At 41.4% G+C, this 23,684-nt stretch overlaps 3 protein-coding genes and 1 non-coding gene across 36 annotated transcripts in view; 2 read left to right on the forward strand and 2 right to left on the reverse strand.

The window, feature by feature from the left end:
* Positions 1-1,632: 1,632 nt before the first annotated feature.
* Positions 1,633-9,590, reverse strand: KPNA2 (karyopherin subunit alpha 2). Of its 3 annotated transcripts, none has more exons than XM_035558982.1 (11): positions 9,070-9,590; positions 7,060-7,180; positions 6,825-6,962; positions 6,297-6,385; positions 5,204-5,472; positions 3,937-4,031; positions 3,578-3,841; positions 2,745-2,978; positions 2,480-2,662; positions 2,228-2,377; positions 1,633-2,130 (listed from the first exon to the last, which is right to left on the reverse strand). In XM_035558982.1, the coding sequence occupies exons 1-11, from the start codon at positions 9,153-9,155 to the stop codon at positions 2,038-2,040; spliced, it is 1,722 nt and encodes a 573-aa protein (XP_035414875.1). In that variant the 5' UTR covers positions 9,156-9,590; the 3' UTR covers positions 1,633-2,037. The 3 variants fall into 3 exon arrangements, with proteins under 3 accessions (XP_035414875.1, XP_035414877.1, XP_035414876.1); XM_035558984.2 differs by having other exon boundaries at positions 9,158-9,350; XM_035558983.2 differs by lacking the exon at positions 9,070-9,590 and adding an exon at positions 7,763-7,831.
* Positions 9,591-9,767: 177 nt separating this feature from the next.
* Positions 9,768-9,840, forward strand: TRNAR-CCG (transfer RNA arginine (anticodon CCG)). Its single transcript has one exon. It is a non-coding gene; the product is annotated as a tRNA-Arg (tRNA).
* Positions 9,841-12,283: 2,443 nt separating this feature from the next.
* On the forward strand, positions 12,284-17,464 carry C18H17orf58 (chromosome 18 C17orf58 homolog). The gene is made up of 5 exons (XM_035558636.1): positions 12,284-12,347; positions 14,248-14,874; positions 14,997-15,077; positions 16,599-16,790; positions 17,277-17,464. The coding sequence occupies exons 1-5, from the start codon at positions 12,284-12,286 to the stop codon at positions 17,462-17,464; spliced, it is 1,152 nt and encodes a 383-aa protein (XP_035414529.1).
* Positions 17,465-20,286: 2,822 nt separating this feature from the next.
* Positions 20,287-23,684, reverse strand: part of BPTF (bromodomain PHD finger transcription factor) — a 58,482-nt gene continuing 55,084 nt past the window's right edge. For 6 of the 31 annotated variants that reach the window (XM_035558695.2, XM_035558694.2, XM_035558691.2 and 3 more), the window contains one exon: positions 20,294-22,061. In XM_035558695.2, the coding sequence (XP_035414588.1) occupies positions 22,025-22,061 (37 nt within the window). In that variant the 3' untranslated portion in view covers positions 20,294-22,024. Of the gene's footprint in view, positions 22,811-23,684 lie in introns of all 31 variants that reach the window. The other 25 variants (XM_035558698.2, XM_035558702.2, XM_035558706.2 and 22 more) reach the window with 11 other exon arrangements.

The following is a 23,684-nucleotide window of genomic DNA, read 5'->3' on the forward strand; positions in this document are numbered from 1 at the left end:
AAACGACTGCAGAATCCTGAATTACATTTCACAATCCACAAACATAATTATGTGGTATCAATGACTTTATACTGACTTCGCATAACTGTTTTCCTATAGATTAATTTCTTCAACTCTTTACAGACTATTTTGTACCTTACATTTTCACATTGAAGTTGGAGGTTTGACAACAAAGCAAAGGACACAACAAGGCTTCACTACTGAGGTAATAAGAGCCCTTTCTGCTTGTTGTTTTTTGTTGTGTTTTCCCAGAACATTAAAGGCTTCAGCACTGCAAGCTCAATGGTTTCTTCCACTTTTTATGGCTTCCACCACTGTGATAACAGTGGAACAACATCCCAAGGGTGTTGCAGCATCTGTGATGCTAGACATGTTCTGCCCTCAGTCCAGCATTGTGCTGCTTCACTATTGCCCTCCCTACAGCGTCTTGTAGAGTCTGTCACTAGTGCAGAAGACGGGCAGGACTCGGAACAGGCTGTAGGCATTTTAACTTGCACCTATTTATTGAGCATCACTCCACTATCTCAGACCAGGCCAAGAGATTAACAACACCGAGACATCAACTTCTTAAGCAAAAGATACAATCGAATTACAAAACACACTGGTCTTAAAAATTCCTACAATAAAGCTTCTTACCTGCTTTAGCATTGTTTGTGTTTAAAGAAAAGCAGCTAACACAGTGCATTCAAAAGTATGAAGTCAGCATTTGTCAGTTCAGGATACTGTGATTTTTGCAAGATATCTTTTGTGATGAGAGAATTGCTAGGCCCTGTTGACATAACAGTGACAGCAGTGTGTATATATGGCCACCTTCTGAGCTGCATTGAGGAACTAGCATGGCTTACAGAGTTCTGATCCAATATTGTCACAGAAGTGATTGCTCTACAGGAAATAGTGCTAACCATAAAAATATATACGAATGTTACAAGAAGTAGCCAATTTCCTGTGCATTATCAAAGAGTACATAAAGATGTAAGTGGCTTTATCAACACCTACAAGAATTACCCATATAGTAAGTTAAAACAATTTAAAAATGTGAAAGACTTGTGTACTTCAGACTTGGCTCCCTTATTTCTGTACTGTAAGAAGTGTCTAGTTCAATAATTACCCACTTTCTTCTTTGGGTAGAACACCATATTTATGAGAACAGAGGTGGAAGAGACTTGTAGAAGCAAGCTTATGTACAACATCAGTCTCCAGGTAGGGAGTGTACCACTTTTGAACATGTATAATAGTAATGGAAGTGAGACTGGTATCTACCACTCCAAATAAGTCATTGCTAAAGAAGTGTTTGGTAACAGTATGAGAGTAAGGGTAGTCTAGGTATAGAAGACTGTCCTTTTAAGAAAGGATAAACAACCTTAACATATTTCTTCAAAATATAGGAGGTAGTTTTAACTCAGTTATAAACAAGGTAGAACTAATCGGAGTTCTGTAAAATATCTGGAGAGAAGCAGCAATTCATTTGTAATCAGTAATAGAAGGCTACTGTACACAGAATTCAGAGCTTGAAATAACCAAGCTGTTTAAAAACATTTAGAATCAAGTCTCACAGCATTCTTAGCATTATATAATGATTAATGATATTTACCATATCAATTTACTTTCAAGAGAACAATTGACACAGCTCAATTTGATGTATTGATACCACTTTATTGAACTTTAGACAAATTCTCTTTAAAAGCCTACTCAGTGTTTTGAGTGTAGTAGTTTATAAGGAGGTTACACAGAGCAAAGTCACACAGAGCAACGGCTCATGCTTTGAGAGAAACTTATATTGCCTACCTGCATTCTTATGCAAGACAGGGACAGTAAAAGACAGAAATGAGAACAGAATGTGTATTTACAAGCATCTCAAAGAATGAGGTTTACAGTTAACAGTTAAAAATTCACATATGTACAGTTTTGAACTGTTCAAGTATGGTTCAGTTGGACAAAGTGCTACAGGTCACAAAAAACAAAGAGGGGCTATTAAGACATAGAACTGGCAGACACACATATGCCAAATAACTTGTACATCGTTAGTGTATGCAGTGTCTAGAAGTTGAAAGTATTTGGAGTATTGCCCTGAATTTGGAAAGTGTAACTAGCAGCAGTAGATTCTGGTACAACATTTTGGTCTTCCTCCTCCTAGAAGGAAAAAAAAGAAAGAGCAGTAGCATTTCAATCTAGTAGGGTGGTGCCAAAATACAAAATCAGAGTGAAGAGTTGTCCTGCAGCCACTTACTTCTGCTGAGAAGTATTTCTCGATGAGGGTAGATGAGGCTTTGTATACTTGTTCATTTTCGTGTGACTGAAGAGCCTCAATTTTGTCTAGACCTCCACACTCCTCAATCATGAGGCAAAGTTTTTCAGTCTCATTAATCTTCTCAGCAGCCTGCAAGGGATAAGCATAACCTCAGGAAAGATGTATGGCACTAGCTACTGGAGAACCATTGCAGCAACCCGGACAATGATCAAATACACCACATCTACATACCAGGAAAATATTAGAAATAGCATCCAGAATTACTAGTACAGTCTTGCTGTCTTTAGCAGAGAGAAGATTCAGGAGAGGTTCAACAACACCAGCCTGAACGAGATAGACGACCTGGTCAATTGTTCCACCGCTTGTATAGTTAGTCACAGCCCACACAGCTTCTTTTTGAGATTTGAAATCCCCCTACGAAGGTAAAAGCAGGATATTTGAACACAGACAGTAACAGTAATGGTGAAAGCGCTAACAGAAGATGTGTTTTGTTTACCTTCCTCAGAATACCAATGAGATAAGGCACAAGACCATGATCTACAACTTGCTGAATCTGGTCCTGACGTCCTGCAGTGATGTTTGACATTGTCCATGCTGCTTCTTTCTGAATGTTGTTTTTATGATGAGAAAGGAGACTTGGAAAGACAGATAGTGCTCCTGAATCAATAACAATCTGGGTCTGCTCATCAGTACCAGTAACAATATTTCCTATGGCTCTTAAAGAAGGAGTCTGAAATAGATGTTGAAATAGATGTGAAAATAGTACTTAAGAAAAACTGAGTTATCTAAGCTGTGCTTCAACAAATACACCCATAATTGATGTCCCTCTGCTCTAGCCTTCCAGTCAACAGCAGGATATACTATCATAACTACTACATATGCAGACATTAAGCATCCTTAGACCACACCCCTTCAAAACCAATGTTCAAACAACTGCTAAAAGGAAGCTATTTTCTAAGCTCTGTCAAAGTACAATAATTTTGTTTCACTGTAGTTACTGTGCAGAGGTCACTTCTAAATGCTATTCCTGGAACTTGAGCTTCCAACTACACTATAGAGTTAAACCCAAGCTTTAAAGTAGGTAGATGATTGTGTTGGGCTGGGTGCTAAATATATTGTTTTAAAGAAGCTTGATAGCTACCGACAGTACTCTATGCCTCATTTAGGACAGTCTTCAGTCAAGACAGAAGCTCAAGGCTCATCTACACAAAACCTGGAACAAGCAGATTACTGTCTCATAAAAACCTTTCACTTACATGGACACTATTTTAACTAGTTTTCCCCACGCGTTCAGTCAAGCGATGGCAGTTTGCATGCCTGATAGCTTACCACTATTGGCAGTTCACTACATCCCAGGAGTTTTACAAGTTGTGGCACCAATCCAGTTTTCACAACAACTTCTATCCTGTCATTGGAGCCATCTGTTAGATAGGAGATCGCCCAGCACGTGTCTGCTAAAACTTCATGATCATCATGGTGCAAGAGTCGAACAAGAGTTGGAAGAATCTGCTCAATAGCTTCTATGGGTGGTGCAGGATTCTTATTACGACACAAGTTTGAGAGGGTCCAGGTAACATTGCGTAAATATCCAGACTGCAAGAGTTGAAATAAACCATCAATAACTGTTTAAGCTACTTTAGCCCTTTTACTTATTAGCAACTGTAACTTCGGTCATACTATGAACTTACAGCCAGAGAAGAGAGATCAGGAACAGCCAGTAGAGTCAGCAGTGGTTCAATTGCACCAAATTTAATAACCAAATCCCTATACATAGAACCATCCCCTAAGAAAAGAAAGAAAAATAACCAGTTAAGGGATAGAACAGAGGTATGTGTGCACACAAAATCAATTCTTGTTATATTGTGAATGCTACCTCTGCCTAATAGCTAGACAGAAAGTAGTAACAAGAGTTGAAAAGAATTACTACCATGGGTAAGTCCTATGCCAAGGATGTGTTTCTCTAATCAAACCAGTGAGGTTCTATATTTGATTTCTGAAGGAAAGAGTTGAAGAAAAGCTCTACAGAAAACATTAGCTTATAACTAAGCAGGGACTTGCACATATCTGTGAAAACATATCTAAGTCCTACCACAAAAATACAGCTTTTCCTATAACAAGGAAACCCAAATCTATCAATTATTGGCTGATGGGGTTCTATATTATAATACTGAAGGATTTTCAGAATTTAATTGAATTATTCTATTGGTCTCCCCCAAAGGATACCTTAAAACCAAGTTTAAAAAAAAAAGAGAGGAACCACCCTCTAAATACAAGCTATAAGAAACTCTAGTCCAAGAAGCATTTTATTGAGCTGACTTTCTCTGCATGAAAATTCACTATTCCCTGCAAGTCACAGCTGTAGCAAACCATAATATTACAGCTAATAAGAATACCAATGAAAATAATGTAGTTCTAATATTGTTTTGAAGAACAGAATCTACAACTGGCAGATCAAGCAATCCTGACAGGTGCACAAGAACCTTCAGTATACTTAGCTACTAAAACACTCGTATCCATGTTTCAAAGCAAGTAGTTGTAGGTGTGATGGCCAATGTGCCATGAGCCTTCTGCTTCCTTCCCCTCCCTCCCCCCTTCTCGTAGAGAGAGAGCAGAGCTTGCTGAGTCAAAAACCTCTAGTGAAATGCGAAATAAGGGACAATCCTATGCTGTAACATGCTTATATAGCTATTTGAAAAAGGAATTGAAATACGGAAGCAATACATTTAATAGAACACACAGGTTGGCAGGTTATACACGAGATTAAACCAAGTCTGAAGGTAAAGACTGAAGGTAAAGACATGTCCATAGCATGTTCTACATGGCAGAGCACATCTGTACTCAAAAAGCGTTAGAGTTCCAAAAAGCTCAGCATGCTACACATGACACATCATTTGTAATAGGAGGACATTACTACTAAGGGATTAGGTTTGAAAGTTGCATATTACATTGACATACCTGCAATATTTCCTAATGCCCACACAGCTTGCTCACTGATGTGAGTATGAGGAGAGGCCAGTAGTGATATAAAGGCTGGAATAGCCCCACCATCTACTACTGCCTTTGTTTGTTCTGATGTGCCCGAAGCAATGTTGGTAAGTGCCCATGCAGATTCAAACTGAATAGGACTACAGTCTGCTCTACCCAAGAAGGAGACAAACTTGGGAATCAAACCAGCCCGAATTATGTTGTCTATGGGGGGCTGCTTCTCTCTTGAAAGGAGTTTCCTAAGGAGGAACAAACAGGAAGCATTATTTTTGCCTGCAGAGATCTAAACAACAGATTCCATTAAGTCATTCTAAAGAAATTCACGTTTAAAAGAAAAAATGGATTACAGTCTTCAGAGTGGGCAAATGAACAATACAAGAGAAAATTCAGCTAACCTAGACGTCACGAACACTAGATTGCTAAACCTGTAACATTGTTTTGGCATGTCTTCACTTTATGAGTGGTTCTTTTCTGACTCCAGAAGTGAAGTAGACCCTGCAAGAATTATAACACAAATGAGTTGCTAGATACTTCTCAGCAGACAGAAGAGTAGTGCTGGAGTGCTGCTTCTGGCAGTCAGAGTAAAAGCTTGCAAAATTTTAGCAATTTAAGTTTTATATCTGAAAGGTGAAAGGAAGTTAAGCATATTTTGAATTCTGGTCCTACTATTGAGCACACTGTTCTAAGGTAGATTGTTGCATTCAAATATTGTGGTTAAATGTTAACATAGTTTAAAGATACCTTATTCTGATATAAGAGGTTTACTGCTACTACTCCTAGAACTCTGAGACTCTCTATTGTTTATTTTGCTACCACCAAATCACTAGAACTACTATTTAGGGAAGTGTTCAAGCACACTAAACATTCAAAAGCCACATGGCTTCCATAAAATTCTGACTAAATTAAACACAACTAAACATTCCATATAAAGCCAACTCAGCTGTTTATTGAACTATTGTCTGATAAGAGCCATATTTGCTGCCATAAGACATTTACTCACAAGCCAAGCCTTTGACCTTGCCTAGGCTTACACAGCTGAATCAGTTACCTCTGAACTCCTTACCTGGCAGCTTGAGTAGCCTGTAGCTGAAGCTCCATGTTATTGCTATTAACTCCTTTGACAATTTCTTCAACAGACCAATGTGCTGTAACCTGCGGAAGAAAAGTCCCTTGAGTGCTTCGCTAGGAGATCATGCAGTTTCACAACCACAGAGGCCTTTACACAGTACTGTGAAGAGGCCATAATTTACAACCATTTGCTTTAATAGAAGTTATACCCCTATGCGATATTCCAAAAACTCAGCCACAGCTTTACCTACAGTTATCTGAACAGATGAAAACATCGTTTCATACTGCTACACAGAGACAGTAGGTTTAAACACAACTGCCCAAACCCTCTTAAAAGACAGCTTAGCAGCACAGAGAACACTTGCACGCTACTTGGAAAAGGACCTACAATGTAGTCCATTAAAGCTGATAGCACAGCTATGTATGCACTATGTCCCACATGAGAAAGGATTCAAACTGGTGTGGCTGCCTTGATTGTACAATGCAAAACCTTTATGCGCATCTGTTCTGGGGACCTACTTACCTGGTTGTTCCTGTTTTCCTGAAGGGGAGAAGTGGCATCATCTGGTAAAGTGCTAACATTTCTTCTTTTAAGCATCTGGTCATCTTTCTTAGCTTTCCTCAGCTCTACATTGACTTCAATACGCCGCCGCCTCATTTCCTGGAGAACATACGTTCACCGTTAGTTCTTGGCTTTTACAACTCTCGCTTAAAGATACAATGGCTAACTAAAATACTTATTACATAAGAATACTCACTGTAGTATCTTTTCCTTTGTTTTTGAACCTGTTCAAGCGAGCTGCTGCTGCATTGGCATTCTCATTAGTAGACATCTTGGTTATTAGTTTGATTTCAAGAAGCACAAAAAAAAATACAAGCCTAAAAACAGAGTAAAAGGTAAACACCGCAAGTTTACTCTACAAGAATGCAAGTTAAAATACTGGGATCAATGCCCAAGAGCAAGAGACAGTAGTTCACATTAGATACATTAGCATCCTCCAACTTGTTTAAAGATACCAATAACATAACAAACTGCCTCTTTAAAGGCTTAATTGTTACAGCAACTTCAAACATTAACAACAAACCAGTAAACACATCCTTCTAAAACCCCTTCAGACAGAAACATCAGAATCATTGTTTTTAAGGAGCAAGACGCGTATGCTTTCCCATAGACAGCGCCTGCATGTTTTAAAGTGCGCCCCACAGCTATACTGCACGGACATTCAGCCCACCCCCATCCCTTTAACAGGGAGAAGGCAGCGACACGGAACCCCAGAAAGCTCCAGAGGCAGAGAAATGCCGGCCGGCCTCACCGCCGCGGAGCCCCGTCCCTTGTGACGGGGCAGAACACGCCGTGCACGCTCCGCGCCCCTGCCGCACGCCACCACAGCCGGCTCCTCAGGGCCGCATGCTGCCCCCCCCGCCCCGCCCTGCCCCGCACCGCACCGCACCGCACCGCACCTCGGCCGCAGGCCCCGCTGCCTCCTGCCGCCCGCAACACGCTGCCACTGCGCCGGGCCGCGCCGGGCGGGATTTAAATTTCCCGCTGCCCCGCTCTGCCATTGGCCAGTTCGAGCCATAGCAACACCCTGATTGGCTAGTTTGAAATACTGCTCGTCTCGCGATGAGACGGGGCGAATCTCCGCCGTGCTCCCGGAAGAGCGGCCCAGACGTCACATATTCAAAGAGCCGTCCTCGCCTTGGTACTACAGCTCCCGGCATCCACCGCGCTACCCGCCGGGACGGTGCCCGTAGAACTAACAGCTGCCAGGCCTCGACAGGCCGGCGAAGACGGCGCATGGCATGCTGGGATTTGTAGTTTCCTAGGGACCAACTTCAGGGAACGAGATTGGGATGTATTGCGCCCTGGGTGGGCTGGGAGCAGGGGGTTACTCACGCTCAGGCCCCCCGCTCGGAGCATAGAATCATTCAGGTTGGAAAAGCCCTCCAAGATCATCTGGTCCAACCGTCCCCCTACCACCAACATCACCCACTAACCCATGTCCCTCAGCACCACATCCAACCTTTCCTCAAACACCCCCAGGGACGGTGACACCACCACCTCCCTGGGCAACCCGTCCCAATTCCTGACTGCTCTTTCTGAGAAGAAATGTCTCCTCATTTCCAACCTGAACCTCCCCTGGCGCAACTTGAGGCCATTCCCTCTAGTCCTATCGCTAGTTATCTGAGAGAAGAGACCGACCCCCAGCTCCCCACACCTTCCTTTCAGGCACTTTGCATCAGTCACACATTTCCTCACACACAGACTAATTTTTTGGGTAGATCTGTGCAGTTCCAGGAGTTGGACTCGATGATCCCTTCCAACTCGAGATATTCTCTGATTCTATGATTCTGTGCCACTATCAGACCACTGAGAGCTTTTCCTGAGATCTCCTGTGTGATCCCACGCTAGAAACGTGTATGGGAATTTAAAGAAAATGGAGAGGGAGACTGCAATTTAAAACAATTCAATAGCAATCAGGACAGACCAAAATTAAATCATACAAATAATAAGAAAGTAATCCTTGCACACAGCAGTTAACAAGAATGTATCCAGAGGAGGATTTACCAGAGACATTTTACATGGCTTATTTTAGCCTTACCATTAAGATCTTCGTAAAATAAAAACATCACAAAACATTTAAGCAAGAGTAATGAAGTTAAAAGAAGAAAAAGCACATCAGTCACAAACGAAGATACTGAACAGGACTAGAGTTTTGCAGATGGAAAAAAATAGCAACTTAAAAGTTGAAATTGAACTAAAACACCTGGTATGCCAAAGGATCGAAGAAGTGCTGTGAAGAAAGTCTGCCGGGTCATAACTTGTTGGAGCGCGAGCAGTCCAGAGCCACATACCTTGGCCAAAGGAGCCACGGAGACTGCAGGGCTGGGTGTTACAGGTCAGGGAGAGGGCTGGGGAAAACAGCTGAGGCTGCGTGCTGGGGACCTACATGGGGCAAGCATGCCTCGGGACGGCAGCAGGGTATCGCAGCTGGAAGGCCTCCTAGAAATACAGGAGAGCAGCAAACAGAAGGGCGGGCTGCTGAGGTGAGCTAACATGGCACTCCAGAACAGTAACAGGGCACGAGGACGGGCTTAGCTGGGGCTGAGCTAATCCCGTGAGGGGAAAAGTTGTGAGGCGAGGACCGGGGAACGGACGGCGATGCCCGCGTCGCTCCCTTCAGGCAGCCCCGCTCGTGAGGGGGCGACGGCCGCGCCCTCGCGCCGCGCTGAGGGAGCCAACGGCCGCCGCGCGCGACGGGCCCCGAGCCCTGCCCCGGCGGGAGGAGCCGATGCGCGCGGTGGGCGGGGCCTCGGGGCCGGCGGGGAGCCCCGAGCCGTGGAGGGCGGGGCCCTGGGGGACGGTGGGAGGAACGGGAGGGCGGGGCCTTCTTGCAGCTGGGGGCGGAGCCAGCGGCAGCCGGGCGGGGCTCTTACAGCACGCCGCTCGCAGCTTTTGCTGGGTGACCCAGTGGCCTAATGGATAAGGCATCAGCCTCCGGAGCTGGGGATTGTGGGTTCGAGTCCCATCTGGGTCGTACCGCAGTTGTTTTGTAGCCCCGCGGTACGTTCCGTGCGGGGCTCTCTCGGCCCTCCCTGGCAGCTGCGGACGCGGCGCGAAGCCCATTATTATCAGACCACCGGAGCTGAAAACACTTTTAACGGCACCGCCGTCTGCTGGAACCGGCGGGAGGGAGGGCTCCGAAAGGAGGCAGAAGCGCGGTGCGGCGATGGCTAGGCCCCTCAGCAGCAGGGCCCTGTCACGGCGGAACCCGCCCGCCCTGCCCGATGTCCCGTCCCGAAGCGCGGAGCCGTTCCCTTCATTTCCATCCCCGCAGGTACACGCGGGGCCTGCGGCGGGAGAGAAGCGGCCCCAGCCCGGGGCCTCCCCGGCACGGAGGGGCGGCCGTGAGGCGCTTGGGGCGGGATAGCCCCGGGTTGGTGGCGAAGCCTTGGGCTGGCGAGCGGCTCCTGGAGGTCCCGGCCGGGTGGTCCCGGCGCTGAGGGGCTCCGGGCCCGTCTCGGTCCGGTGAGGCGGCTCTCTCTTGCTGCCGATTTATCTGCTCAAATCCCCGTTTCTGAAAGCTCGGATATGTCGGATCCTTTGTGTGCTGGACTCTGATGCCATTTAAATCGTAATTTAGCCCTGTGTAGTGAAGGCGTGCGGTGGGAGGCAGGTGGAGGTGGGTGGGACGGTTGTCTGGAGAGGTAAAAACCCAAACCCGTGTGCTGCTGCTGTGGTAGGCACGCAGGGGAAACAGCCTGTGGTGCGACTGCTGCCACTGCCACAAGAGCCAGCCCGCAGTCTCTTTGACGAGGCTGTGGCTATTAATTATGCTGAAGTCCCAAATTTGTCCAAGAACACGGAGTCCTGCTTTGAAAGCTTTCTTCCCTTCCACTGCCGATATCATATGTGTTAGCTTCTCGAACAGCAGAAACACTCAAAACACTCCTGCCCTTTTAAGCAAGATACTGCCCAGCTGAAGGTTCTGGAGAAACTCATTAATACAGATGTAGTCATACATTTGTACAGGGTGAATTACACTACCAGCTAATTTAAACAGGAAACCCCGCAGAGCGCAGAGGGCCTGCGGGACACTCGCGTGCAGCCATCCTAACCGTGAGGTAGGGGAGCAGACACGTCGTGCTGGTGGCTTCTCTCGCCTGCTGCAGGTCCACACGCAGGTAGGGCAGGGAACAAGGTGCATGAAGGACATAGATGTCACCTCTGCCCCCTCCTAAAGTGCACCTCTGCTGTCAGGTACAATGCTGGTTGTTCCTTAAATTCCTATTTCCATAACAAATATTTTGGGATACTTTCAGAATTTAAATAACAGAAGAAAAGAGGATTTATAAATGCTGCAGTAGGAACATAACACACTGAATAATGTGTGTTAAAATTTGATTAGTTTCGCATACTGTTTTGGTTTATTTTCTGCATCTTCATATATAGCTGCTTGACAAAGCCCTGTACTTCTAAGAATTTTATTAACATACTTAGTTAAGATAGTACAAAACAAACTTTTTAAACTAGGCAATAGCTGCACTGTACGATACCGGCATTACTACTGGATAGGTTTTATCAGGGGAGGAGGTTTCCAGAACTGGGATATAGTGTTTTTGTAGGGTTTCCAAGTTGTTTGTTGCACTTCTAACGGCGTGACTAAGTCCACAAACTTTCACAACATCCAGTAGCGGCTAGTAAGGTAAACTGCTACAATGGAAATCTTGTCTAGTAACAAGATCAGCTGTTTCAGCTGCGAACGTAGGAATAAGCCTACTTAATTCAATAATCCAAATTAGGGTTGGCTTAGTGTGTACAAATTTACAGAGTTCTGCATTTATTAGCAAATACAGATTTAAAAAATAAAGCAGTGTCTGGGGTCAGTGGGACTTTCCCTTGGACTGGACAATAACCTGCATTTTTCACTTGGACAAGAAGCATTGAAAGGGGTTCTTAAACTAAAAGAGAATGGTATCAGCTACATAATTGGAGCTGACTAGAGATACCTAACTACTTGTCATTGTGATGCATGTTCTTTGCAGATGCTGAATTGCAGAGGTGATATATATAGTATTGCAGAGGTGATAAAGGTGGTACATCATGCTTTAATGTAGCTTCCCATGTCTAGTAAAACTGTATTTATTCTGTGTGATTTTCTCTGAAAAACTCCATAGGGAGCAAGACTCTCCCTCCAAATAAAAATCTGTTGCTAAAAACGTGTATCCATACAGTATCACAGAAACACAGGTGGCTGCAGGCAGCATAGGCTTGTGTGTAAGTGGGAAGGGGGTGTCCATGCACCCCGTGAGGCAGGGGTGGTGGGAGGCCAGCAGGGAGGCAGCAGCTTGGTCTTGCTCCAGTGCGTTGTCCACTGAGTGGTTCCTGTTTCCCCTAAGGCTGCCCCTCATTAGCATGAATCGGGGGAAGGGCATAAAAGACTCCAGTTCATTTTGAGTCTGGAAAAACTTTACTTCAAAATGACAACCAAAGTGTTTTGGCTCCTCTGCTTTGTCATTAGATCATCTTCCAGCTCGGCGGCCGGTAAGTTTGTTAGCGTTCAAAGCGGGACTGGGGCGTGTTTGCCTTTGCTATTAGGGGAGGTGAAGCACATTACTACAAATTCTTGCCCAAGCAGTCCTCTTAAACTGTAATCTTTTCAGCAAGCTGTAGCAGTAATCACGTAAGGGCTCAAGAAGGAAACATTTCAACATGTTTGTGGGTTGGGAATGTAAATTGCAATATTTGATTTGTCAGCATTTGAAAGAACTAACAGCACCTGCCAAAAGCAGGCAGCTAGCTTGCGCCATGGATCCTGCTAGCCATCACTCAGCAACTGAAGTTTGACTTGCTTCTGCATCTGTATTTGCATGTGGCCGTTCCCTTTTAGCTTCCTTCCCAGCACCTGTTAACTACGTATTTCTAATTTATTTCATCTTGCTCTACCCTGTCTTGTGTGCATGCAGCAAGCTGTCCAAACCAGATTTTCTTTAGTTACGGAAGATATACCTCTGTTCCGTAAGGAAGGAGAAGTCCAGGACCTAATTATGGTGCAGTTGTGTTTCTTAGATTGCAAGAGCTAGACAGGAATATGCTGGTGTAGGGGAACGAGCCTCAAGGTCCCGAACAAACTGAGTAGAGAAAAATGAATGGTTTCTTGTTACAATCCGTGACTGAGAAGAAATGATAAGCTGGTAGAAAAGTGTATGTATAAAACCAAGTCCAAAACACCTGTTCTGAGTTCACAGCTTCATATTGAAACATCTCCAAAATACCCTTGCCTATTGCTTTCTTTAACTTGGACTTCTTCCACCCCTTTCTTCATGGGCATTCTTTTGACTTTACATGCGGCCAGCCCTAATATCAGGGAATCTTTCCCATGACAGCAGCTGGTGAGAGCAGAGGGGGAGAAATGGCAAGGTCAGCAGATGAGACGCAGTTATGGAAGATAAACCAGGATGTTGTTCATCTGTGTGTGTCAAATATCTCTTTTCACATAAGGAGTCAGGATCAGCCTCCTACACAATGCTAACCACAGACAGAGAACACCCAGACAGCGGCTGTGTGTGGGTGAACTGTTTTAAAACTGTGCTGGCTAGCTGAAGGCATACAAGGGAGGGCTAAAGCGAAGGGAGAATGAACTGCAAGAGACAATTTCTCTCTTCCCAGACAAAATGGGAAGTTATTTTGCTTTGTGAGGTCCAAGTGATCAAGGTGAAGGCATAAACTTAGGCCTAGGTAACTCTCTGGCTTGCACAAACAGTGCCATTAAGCCTTCCCATTTTTCACTAGAGTCCCAGACGCTTCCTGTCTTTTTCAACCCTTGTTCTCTCAACTTAAGAAAAGGCTTGAAATAATTGTTACTCAGCAGCAATAGCCTAGCTACCAGACAGCGTCTTCGTGGACTCCCATACAACTCTGTAGCGCAGAAGTCAGAGATCCAAAACTGCGGATAAAGATCTTTTCAGTAGCGTTCAAAGCTGAAAGCCGCTGAAAAGTCCAGATGACATTGTCAATACGGCATCCCAGGGATGGGAAAACCAAATAGTTCTGTTGTCATGGTCTTTTAAATAAGCATCCCAAATGGCAATGTGAACCTTGTTTCCACAGATGCTCCCTGGAGATTCAGGCTTTTGAGAAAAGGGTTTGTTTATAAGTCATGTTTTTAATTTACAACAATAATAAAGTAAAAATGCAAATCTCCTGTGTTTTGCTCACACAGCTGCATTCTCTGTACTGGACCTTCCATGTTTGAGTACAGAGGAATGAAGAGCTCTATTTTATTTCATCTATTGGACTGTTCATCTGTTATATTGTCATATTGTTGAAGTCCTCAGTTATGGAGCAGAGCCTCAAATCTGCCAGGTACTTCCCATTCAGACATACGTGAAATGAAAAAAATAAATAAAATTCTGATTTGCTCTTTTATTTTTCTTGTATGTAGGATCCCTGCCCTATGCCGAGAAACCCAGTGAGACTCGCAGCAAAGATGCATATAATTCAGCAGACTCTGCACCTGGCCAAGTCAAAGTGCCAGCCTGGGGCACCACCAGTGCTAGAGAGAATCACACCGAACACTGGCTTTTGTCTCCCACCAACCTGCAGCACCCAAAACCTCCCGAAGTCATCTCCCGCTCATCGGACAAAAAGAAACAAACCAAGCCTTCTCTAGAAAACAGCACGGGGCTGAGGAAACACCTCTTGCAGTATGGAGGGGCCATGCCTCTGGAGAGCGCAACTGAGGGGCCGTCTCCTGCCTCCTTTGACTTCAGCCACGCAAACAGAATGCCCGTGGACAGACGGCTGGCTGAGGCTGCTAACAGTGTGTCAGCTCACTTCCACCACGCAGCATCTTCCTATCAGAAGATCACAGCCTTAGCAGAGGCTTATCCTTTCCTACACTCTGGAACAGTAGAGTCAGATGATCCTAACATGCTGGATCATTTCAACCGACCAGGAAAGATAAATCCCTATAAAAGTGCTGATCTCTGGAAAAAGATTGTCAAACCCTCCTGGGTGACTAACCGCCAGTCATCCAGTCTGCCGTACCATTTCAGCGTGTTGAAAAAAGGTAAGAGAGCAAATTACTCTGGCAAGGAGTATTGCGAGCTTTCCAAAGGTTGGGTGGCATAATTTGAGTAACACATCCCCAGAGGGCATATTGCTATCCCTCAGCCTATGTGCCTATTCCAGATGCTGATAAGGAGAAGGCATGTCTGACCGAGTGCAGGAAAGAGAGAGATGAAGTGGAGGCCTACTGCACGAGTGAATTCGGTAAGCTATCCCGCATGAACCACACAGACAACGCTGAGGCCATCTTTGTTCAAGTATTACTGACACTTGACTTCTGCTTTTAAGATACTATTTCACTAAGTATATTAAGTACTAAGTACATTAAAGGGACCCATTACAGCTATTTCTAATTGTACTATGACAAACAATTCTAAGTCTTACATTACTCTTTCCCTACCGTGGGCTCTTTTTCCTGTTTCCTCCCTTACCACTCCAGGGAAGAACACAGTGTTCTTCCTGTTGATCAACAGAACTAAAGACCACCAGCTTTAGATACTCTAAGGTTAAACGGTGTAGCTGTTACTTACCTCTTACTATTTAGAGTGAGTTTCTGATTTCTGGGAATAAAGATGAAAATGAAAATAAAATGGCAACCCAAACAGCAGTCTGTCTGTATGGAGGATTCTTCCTGAAGTTCCTCAGTGCCTTTAGTCCAAGTTGATGTAGCTAAAGGTGGAAAATAACCTGGGAATTTTGTACTGAATGTTTATGAGCAAGCACTTTCGGACTGAAATTCTTCCTTACACTTCAGAAGTTGTGAAATAGATACCAACTTTTTCTCACAGTATTTTAAGAGATAAACAAAATACATGCCTACTGGTAACAGATGTTTCCATTTGCAGAATATAAACACGTTATGAGACATCTGTTTTCTCTAAATGGAGAAGTCAGGAAGCGCTTCTACAAATGATATATTCTTTATTTTTTTACAACTCTCATGCATTCCTGTCAAATGTAGGTCTTACAGTGACATGACCTTTGTACATTTCAGTGTTTAACAAATACTGGTCTCATTCTGCTCTTAAATTGAAAAAGTCAGGTACGAAAAAAGTCTGAGCAACAGCTCAGCCAAAGTTCCATTGCAGTGACACAGAGAGCGCTTCTCCCTTCTCTACTTTACAACTGCAGACTAAAGATAAATGGCTGAATCAGAGTTCTCAGTGAGACAGGTGGAATACCAATTATAAAAATAAAAGTCCTATTTGCCTAACTTAATACATTCGTTGTTTTCCAATTCCACTTGTCAAAAACAGAAAATGGGTGAACAGCATGAAGTGATTATCTGATAGTACAACATGGCCTACTTGCTGCCTATGCTGCATGATAAGATGAGGGCCTTTTCTTTCACATCTGAAGTGTTTTATTAGCAGATTAGCTTTGGACCTCACTATGATGTTTTACATTTGAACATTTTATTTTGTCAGGTAAGTATGTCCACTTTTTAAATAGCAGGGTAGAGAACAGTACTAGAAACATCATTTCCTTTTGAAGCATTTTATAAATTTCATTCAGAAGCATCTCAGAGCTGTAAAGGATAGAAAGGTTAGTAACTCATTAAATGTGATGATTTGAACTGTTGCTTTCAAGCCTGCCCACTACTGGGCCAAATAATTTCTGCTGATACTTCACAGTATTTTAAATGAAAGCCTTCACGTTTACTTTGAGTTGCCACTGAGATATATAATCTGATGCTTTTTTTTCTTCCTCCCCTCCTTAAAACAGCAGTGAATGGAATTGTTTATAACATGGAAAGACTGGGGAGTGGAGTCCACTTGATTACGTTTTTGGTAAACAGCGATGGATTATACAAGATGAATCGTCTGTATATTACTCCTGATGGCTTCTTCTTCCGAATTCACATTCTAGTTGTGGATTCCTTAAACTGCAGCAAACCGTGTCCAGACTTTAAACTTGGTAAACAATCCCAGCTAAATCCATTCCGCTATTTTTCCTGCATGCAGTGTAATTTTAGCCTGCCCTAGTTTAGTAAGCTTAATCCAGGTTAGAATACTGTGAAAAAAAATGTTTACTCTTAAACAGGACGGTTCTTTCCCCTCCTCAGCTTTTCTAATTTTGTAAGAAACCCAAGTATGTGTAGAAGTCAGGTAGCAGTACAGTCCTTTAGAAGAAGGAAAAAAAAAAAACAGGAGCGAAAGCTCAAGTCTTTGTAAATAGTTTAGTTTTCCTTCTAAATGCCAATTTATCAAATACTAGTTAGCATTTGATTCTACTTGCAATGCAACACAATAAATCATCATTTACATGCAAACACAACCCCCAAGTCCCAGGATATATTTCTGTAGGGTTTAACTTCACATCCATTCATAAATGGATTGTCCTTAGAGTGGGTGTAAAATAAAACAATGCTTTCTTCATAACACAGGAATCTTTATTTTGTAGGCAGTAGATACATTGTGATGGGTCAGATCTACCACAAGAGACGACAGATCCCTGCAAACCTACTGCAGTTCCTGCGAGGGCGCCTGAGGCCTGGGGATGGACTGCTTGGAAGCAGCAGCAGCTATGTGAAGAGATTCAACAGGAAGAGGAATCGCAAAGTACAAGGGGCTCACGCTAAATGTAGATAAGGCTACACTAACCTCTACAGGCAGCAGTAGAATTCATCTACAAGAATAAGCGTGATGACTGAGCAACAGTAGGAGGTAATTCTACTTATGCCTGAAATTGGTTGTGAATAGGACGCTTGCTTTTGTGCTTTGGCAAACACTAGCTGAATGTTTTGAGTAGGTACCTACGTATTGTGAAATACAGCACAAAAGTCAGTTTACAATAACTGCTCATGAATTTGCTCTAGCTGTTTCCAGAGCCACGGGCTATCGCCTCCTCTGCTATAACGTACACCTAATAATTTGTAGTAATTGTAAAGTAAAATTCTGAAGGCTTGTTCAAGGTACACAAGTAACTGCACTTTCAAACCCTTCACCTTGAACAAGCATTAGATAATACCATAGCATTACCTACAGAGGCTGTCAATGGTATTTTCACACAACTCTGCTTTATCTGATTCAAAAGATACCAACAAAACCAAGTATCTTGCATATCGTTTTTGTTTCCTCAACTACCATTATTCTTCAGTGTTAGGTTTTCATATAAAGCTTATGAACTAGCTATTAATTATTTAAGTATATGAATACACTATCTGAAAGCAAATCAAATAATTGCACACCAGTGCCCAATTAAGCTTACAAACAATGTCACAAGTTCGTGCCAAGGAATGCAAAATAAGCATGCAATTGCATGCACATTTTGTATGCCTGGTTACACTGTCAGTTCTTTAAAAGTTCAATCCTAGAACTGTGAACTGGATGTCATCTTCCCATGAGACTTACCCAGTTTGTACTTGCACATCAGTAAAGTTATTGTGAATCAAAAATACAACCTTTTAGTACCCTTAATGTGGTGGAAATACAAGAACTTAATTATATGAAAACTCTGCAAAGGTGATCTTAATGTTTACTACTCCAAGAGCCAGTATTCACAAATTCTGGGTCTTCTAAGTGTTCACAGGGGGTCTGGATTCACTGTTTCCTGGGTTCCAAAAGATCCAAAAAGATTATGTAATGAGTATTAAAAGAAGGCAGCTCCTTGTTTGAAGCATTGCCTAGTGATTTTAAGATAGGGTTCAAATGTGTCTAGTTCATGCAGTGGTGCAGAAAAGTAACTGCCAATTAGTACTGCTATTAAGACAAAATGTTCTTCTAAAAGCAGTAGCTCTGAATACTTGCAGAAATATCCCTATAAGTAAGACCTAGCTTTTGAGCCAGTAGAATCTTAATAGCAATGAAAACTTAAAACTGTTTATATGTATATAAAAAGGGGAATATGTATATATGTAACGTGTATGTGGGGAACTTGCCATCTCAATTAAATACGTATACAGTGATATATATGATATGATCTGGAACAGGAACATCCTATAAACATTTTCTGTTTTGAAGCAAAGGTAATTCTAACACAATTTTACATTGTAAAAATCTGCCGCTTTGTTTAGTGTCACTGAAGGCTACAGAGCAGAGGATGGGGGATAAGTCACACCGTACAAAGTACTTCTTGGTCTGGAATAGGAGACAAAATACCCACTGCAAGCATCATACGTTTTAGGACCCAAAAGACTTACACAGAAATTTACTAATAGCTTGTGTCCATCTAAAAAAATATATTGTCTCACTTCTGTTATAGGAATGAAGAACTAACATGGAACGTAGCATATATAGATGGAATTTTCCTGAAGGACTTTGAGGGGGCTTTTGATTTGGCAAAATGACCATTCCTGGCAACAAATGAAAGCACTGGAGTGGACTGGATAGGGCAGGGGAAGGAAGGAAAAAGGGTTACATGTGCATCTTAAGTTTCTTTATTTCTATGTTCAACTGCAGTTCAGGGACTAATGAGCAAGTCCCAGAGTCACCCATTTGCCCAGAATAGCAATTAAGCACCCGTCCTCACCCCCAAGACATTACTGTAATCTAAAATAGGCAGTGTGGGTACAAAAACAACACCTATGACCATATCTCATTTTGATTGTCTCAGAGACAAGTAACAGTATATTGTGCTAATGACATCCAAATCCCAAGTAAAATGCCAGCAACTGACACAATATCTCTGCCACTATCAGATAAAAGCAGTGCTCTACAACTAGTTTCAAAGTAAATCTAGCTCATAGGCAATGTTTTGAGGAAAAAAAATCAAGCTAGGATAGCTCACCGTATCAAAATTGTTAGAATACATTATTATTTTAAAACATGATATTTATAAAAACATGAAAAAGATGACGACTGAACAGAGATCACAGGTCTTAAGAACTTACCATGCTTTTAGGAAGGTGGGTATTAATTACTTTTTATAGAATTGTTATTTTCCAGAAACACCATTTAACTATAAAAGTTCACTACTAATCAAGAAAAATGCCTCAACATACTCAATGACAATTGAAAACACTATAGCTCTCAGCAAAATTAAGTCATATGTATGGATTATTTCCCTAAGCAAACTGATTGACTAGCAATTATAATCTGGAAAAGCCAAGACCTATATACCATTGCATCATCAAATGTTTCATTAGAAACACCACCAAATCAATGTCAAACACATTACTTTATTTGTCTAGGATGATGTGTCCTATTAGGTACAAAAAAGTACTCTTCAATTTGCCACAATTTCTTAAAAACATAGCAGTCTATTGCCTACAGGTAGGAAAGTTTTAAATGTCATATATCTGTTTATATATGAATAAATAGTACAGAAATATTGTGAAGTTTTGAAGAGATGCAGGATATGTTAAAATGCTGTTAGAAGTTGACATTTTTTTCCTTTCTGCATTAAAAACAATGCATACCATATGCAGCATTTTTTTTTTTTTTTAAAACGTCAAGGACAGCATAACCTAATGCAACTATTCTTTTTTAACTTTAAGAAGCATAATGGATAATGGATAACTGTTTTCACATTGAACTATTATTTTTAATTTTCACATATAGGTTAATTGACAACATTTGTATGTACAAAAAAACAAGTGTTTTGTTAGATAAAGTTATCCCAGAAGTACCTGTACACCTGAGCCTGTAAGTATAAGAAAGTGTGGTCAGTAGCAACATCTTTAAGAAAAGTAACAGAAAAGGTTCTTGCATAGCAAGGTGTGAGGTTAAACCCAAAAGGAGCTTATCCATAGATCAGGTAAATCCCAGATCACTGTAGAACAGAAGTAAACTGTGAATTAGTGCAAAAGCTAGTCAAATGGTTGAAGAGCTGCATATAAATCATGGCTGATAACTGTAGACAGGTAATACGAGAGTCATTTTTGCAATACGAAAGTCATAGAAAGAAAAACATCTGCAAATCCTATCCTCTTTTGACTTCAACTTATACCCCCTACTAGCACTCCTCATACAGGAAACAATGAAGCCATCCAGAATGCCTTTTGCCTTTCAAGGGTATAATTACACTTGATACTTTACATTCTTAGGGTTCTTGGCAAAATATCAATTCAGCAGTGGGCAGTGACATTTCACAAAATACTTCCTACCATGTTATCAGTATTACAGTAATTTTGGCACTGCTGTAGAAATTTTATAAAGGGATAACAGCTGCTTAAGAATGAAAAGTTATAAATGCTACCTTTGGAGCAAAATAAAGTCAGATCTCCCTGGCCACTTCCCCCCCAATTACTTGAAATACCTATACTTGTTAACAGATTCCCAAAGTGTTACAAACATATTAGCGCACACTCAAAGACACCTACATGTGTGGGGAGAACAATTATCTCCATTTATTTTGTTTCATATACATCCATATTTTGAATTTTAATACAAAAGAAAAAAATTAGAATCTGACAAATGTTTACAAACAAGATACCTTCAAATAGATTTTACTCATTTCAGTCTGGCGCAGAGTAAATGACAAATTGTACTGTTATATTCAAGGCAACAGAGTCTGTAGTCCATGACCACTTAGCCCAACCTTTATGCAAGCTTGTTTTTTTTTTTTGTTATTTTTGATCTACCATGAATGATAAACTCATTGTTGATTCCCAGTTCTGTGTGTGTGCACATGTGTACATAGCAGCTCCTTTCATAGAAAGAAAAGACATCTAGAGGTCTTCTTGTACTTTTACCTACAGGAATCATGTTAAGATACAGAATGGATTACATGTAACCGGGGCTGGATTTTATAAGAAAAAATAATTAGCTGACAAATGAGGGCAGCAATAAAAAAGCGTCTTTTTTGCAACAATAAATAAATACAGTCAAAGTTTTCTGTGTGGACTTTAAACCAGCTTCTTCACTGAAGAACAGACGTGGCATTTCCATGGAGTTAAACTTGACCCCATTTACTGTATCTTTTTTTTTCTTGCTCTCTTTCTCTCTCTCCTTCAACAAACAAAAGGTTTTCCTGCTTCTGCCACAATAGTACAACAATTTGATCTTGACAAGAAAGTGGTGCTGCTGATTTTTATTTCTTTGTCCTTTGGACAAAATAAGCCAAGAATATAATTTGACTGTTGTGACCAATAAAAACGCAGTTTACATCAAGTCTTGTCAGGATAACCTGACTAAAAACATCTGGCTTCTTAATTAAAAATTTTCAGACAACCAGATTCTTGCTTGTGTGTTAGGTTAACACGCTGAACTCTAAGAAGCTGTAGACTGCAGTTTGTTGTTATGGGACCTGCAGAATACAGAAGAAAGCGAAGAATTAAGCACCCTTCATTTTGGAAGAACACAGTTGCTGCAAGGTGTTGCCAAGGGTAAATCACTAGGAAGGAATTACCACCATGTTGCTTCCATATTTTTTCTAACCCTTCAGAAAAAAACATTTAAAATATTTCTGAATTCTATGTGCATTTTCACCTACTGTATACCATTACCATATATCTTACTACTTGTAAAATGCAGTCTGTCGCTGGAATATTCCAAAATGCCTGAAGTTAGTTTTACTCTTATTTACATAACAGTAGTCTATCAAAAGGAAAGCAAAAAGACAGTAAGTGTGAATATTTATAATAAGGTGTATTTAGCTTAAATTTATTCAAGAAATCTTTGGATTAACTTAATAGAAAAAACTGAACCAGACATATTAAGATCACATTTTTGCTAATCAGAGTTCAGCAAAACTCTTTGACGTTCACATTTTTATTAGTGACTGAAAATAAAACAACAAAATACATGTTTTCCAAGATTAATTTTTCATTTCTATCAATACAGTATTCCAGCAACGGGACAATTTTTTTCTGTTGATACATTTGTGTTTACCAGCAGGACTGCTGGTAACAAAAAATAAAAAACAACATTTACTTGTTAGACAAATGATCTGGATTTTAGGGCAGTTTAATGTCATTGAATTGTACAATAAAAGAAAGTGACCCCAACATCCAGTTCTGATTCCAGTTAAAAAGTTCAGACTAAAGATATCACAATCTGCAAGAAAACAAAGGACATGGATGGTATAAATGAAAAACAGTAACAAAAAAGATGCAGCAATGAAATTAAGAGCAAGCAGTGGATGCTGGATAATCAGCTAATGCAAGATGAAAGAAACAATAGTTGAGAACTACCTGGTAAAAACATTACTATAATATTAAATGGGAGAGGAAAATGCTGGACTAATCAATTTTGTCTCACCCTCTCTCATCAATCCTACTCTCACTAGATCAGAGAGCTTCCACAACGAGTATAAATTGAATCTTTCAATTTAGTTAATTAGAAATCTTCATGTTAATCCTGTATTAATATATTAGACTGGCAGTCTGTTACAGTTTTGACTGTTACAGTCAGATGGGCAAAGTTAACTACCATGCACATACAGATTTCTGAGTAATGCTGAAAAGCATTCAACATTTGTAACTCAGTTACAGTTGGCTTACGCTGGAGTACAGAAGTGATATAGGAGAAATCTGTATAGTCCGCTAGTGTTTTGACTAAGCCAGTTTTAGGAACAGCTATACTAAATACCACATTATAATTTGACTAGCGCAGTACAGCTCCCATGTACATGCTACTAGACAGAATTGGCAAGCAATAGAAAAATCCGCCGAAGTGGCCTATTCATTTTCAGGAATGTCTATGTTAGGAAAATATTCTACACATCAGTCTACAGAAAAGCATTCAAAAAGAAAGTCTGATCTTAAATAGCCAAATCTGAATTCTATTTAGCTTTCCATATCTCACTTTAAAGACCATTTATTCCCTCTGTTTCAAATATGGTAACATAATGGTACATATGGTAAAATGAGAGGAGATATTAAAAAACAAAAGCTATTTTAAATTATTTCACTGGATTAAAAGCCTCAAA

The sequence above is a fragment of the Cygnus atratus genome, chromosome 18, assembly GCF_013377495.2.
Source record: "Cygnus atratus isolate AKBS03 ecotype Queensland, Australia chromosome 18, CAtr_DNAZoo_HiC_assembly, whole genome shotgun sequence".
Lineage (NCBI taxonomy): Eukaryota > Metazoa > Chordata > Aves > Anseriformes > Anatidae > Cygnus > Cygnus atratus.

Coding starts and splice junctions, on each gene's coding strand:
- KPNA2 (XM_035558982.1), bottom strand. CDS start 9,155: ATGTGGCTCTGGACTGCTCGCGCTCCAACAAGTTATGACCCGGCAGAC. Junction 5,473..6,296: donor CAGGCTACTCAAGCTGCCAG/GTAAGGAGTTCA, acceptor GTTCCTCCTTAG/GAAACTCCTTTCAAGAGAGA. Junction 2,663..2,744: donor TCATTGGTATTCTGAGGAAG/GTAAACAAAACA, acceptor TTACCTTCGTAG/GGGGATTTCAAATCTCAAAA.
- C18H17orf58 (XM_035558636.1), top strand. CDS start 12,284: ATGACAACCAAAGTGTTTTGGCTCCTCTGCTTTGTCATTAGATCATCT. Junction 12,348..14,247: donor ATCTTCCAGCTCGGCGGCCG/GTAAGTTTGTTA, acceptor TCTTGTATGTAG/GATCCCTGCCCTATGCCGAG. Junction 14,875..14,996: donor TTTCAGCGTGTTGAAAAAAG/GTAAGAGAGCAA, acceptor TGCCTATTCCAG/ATGCTGATAAGGAGAAGGCA.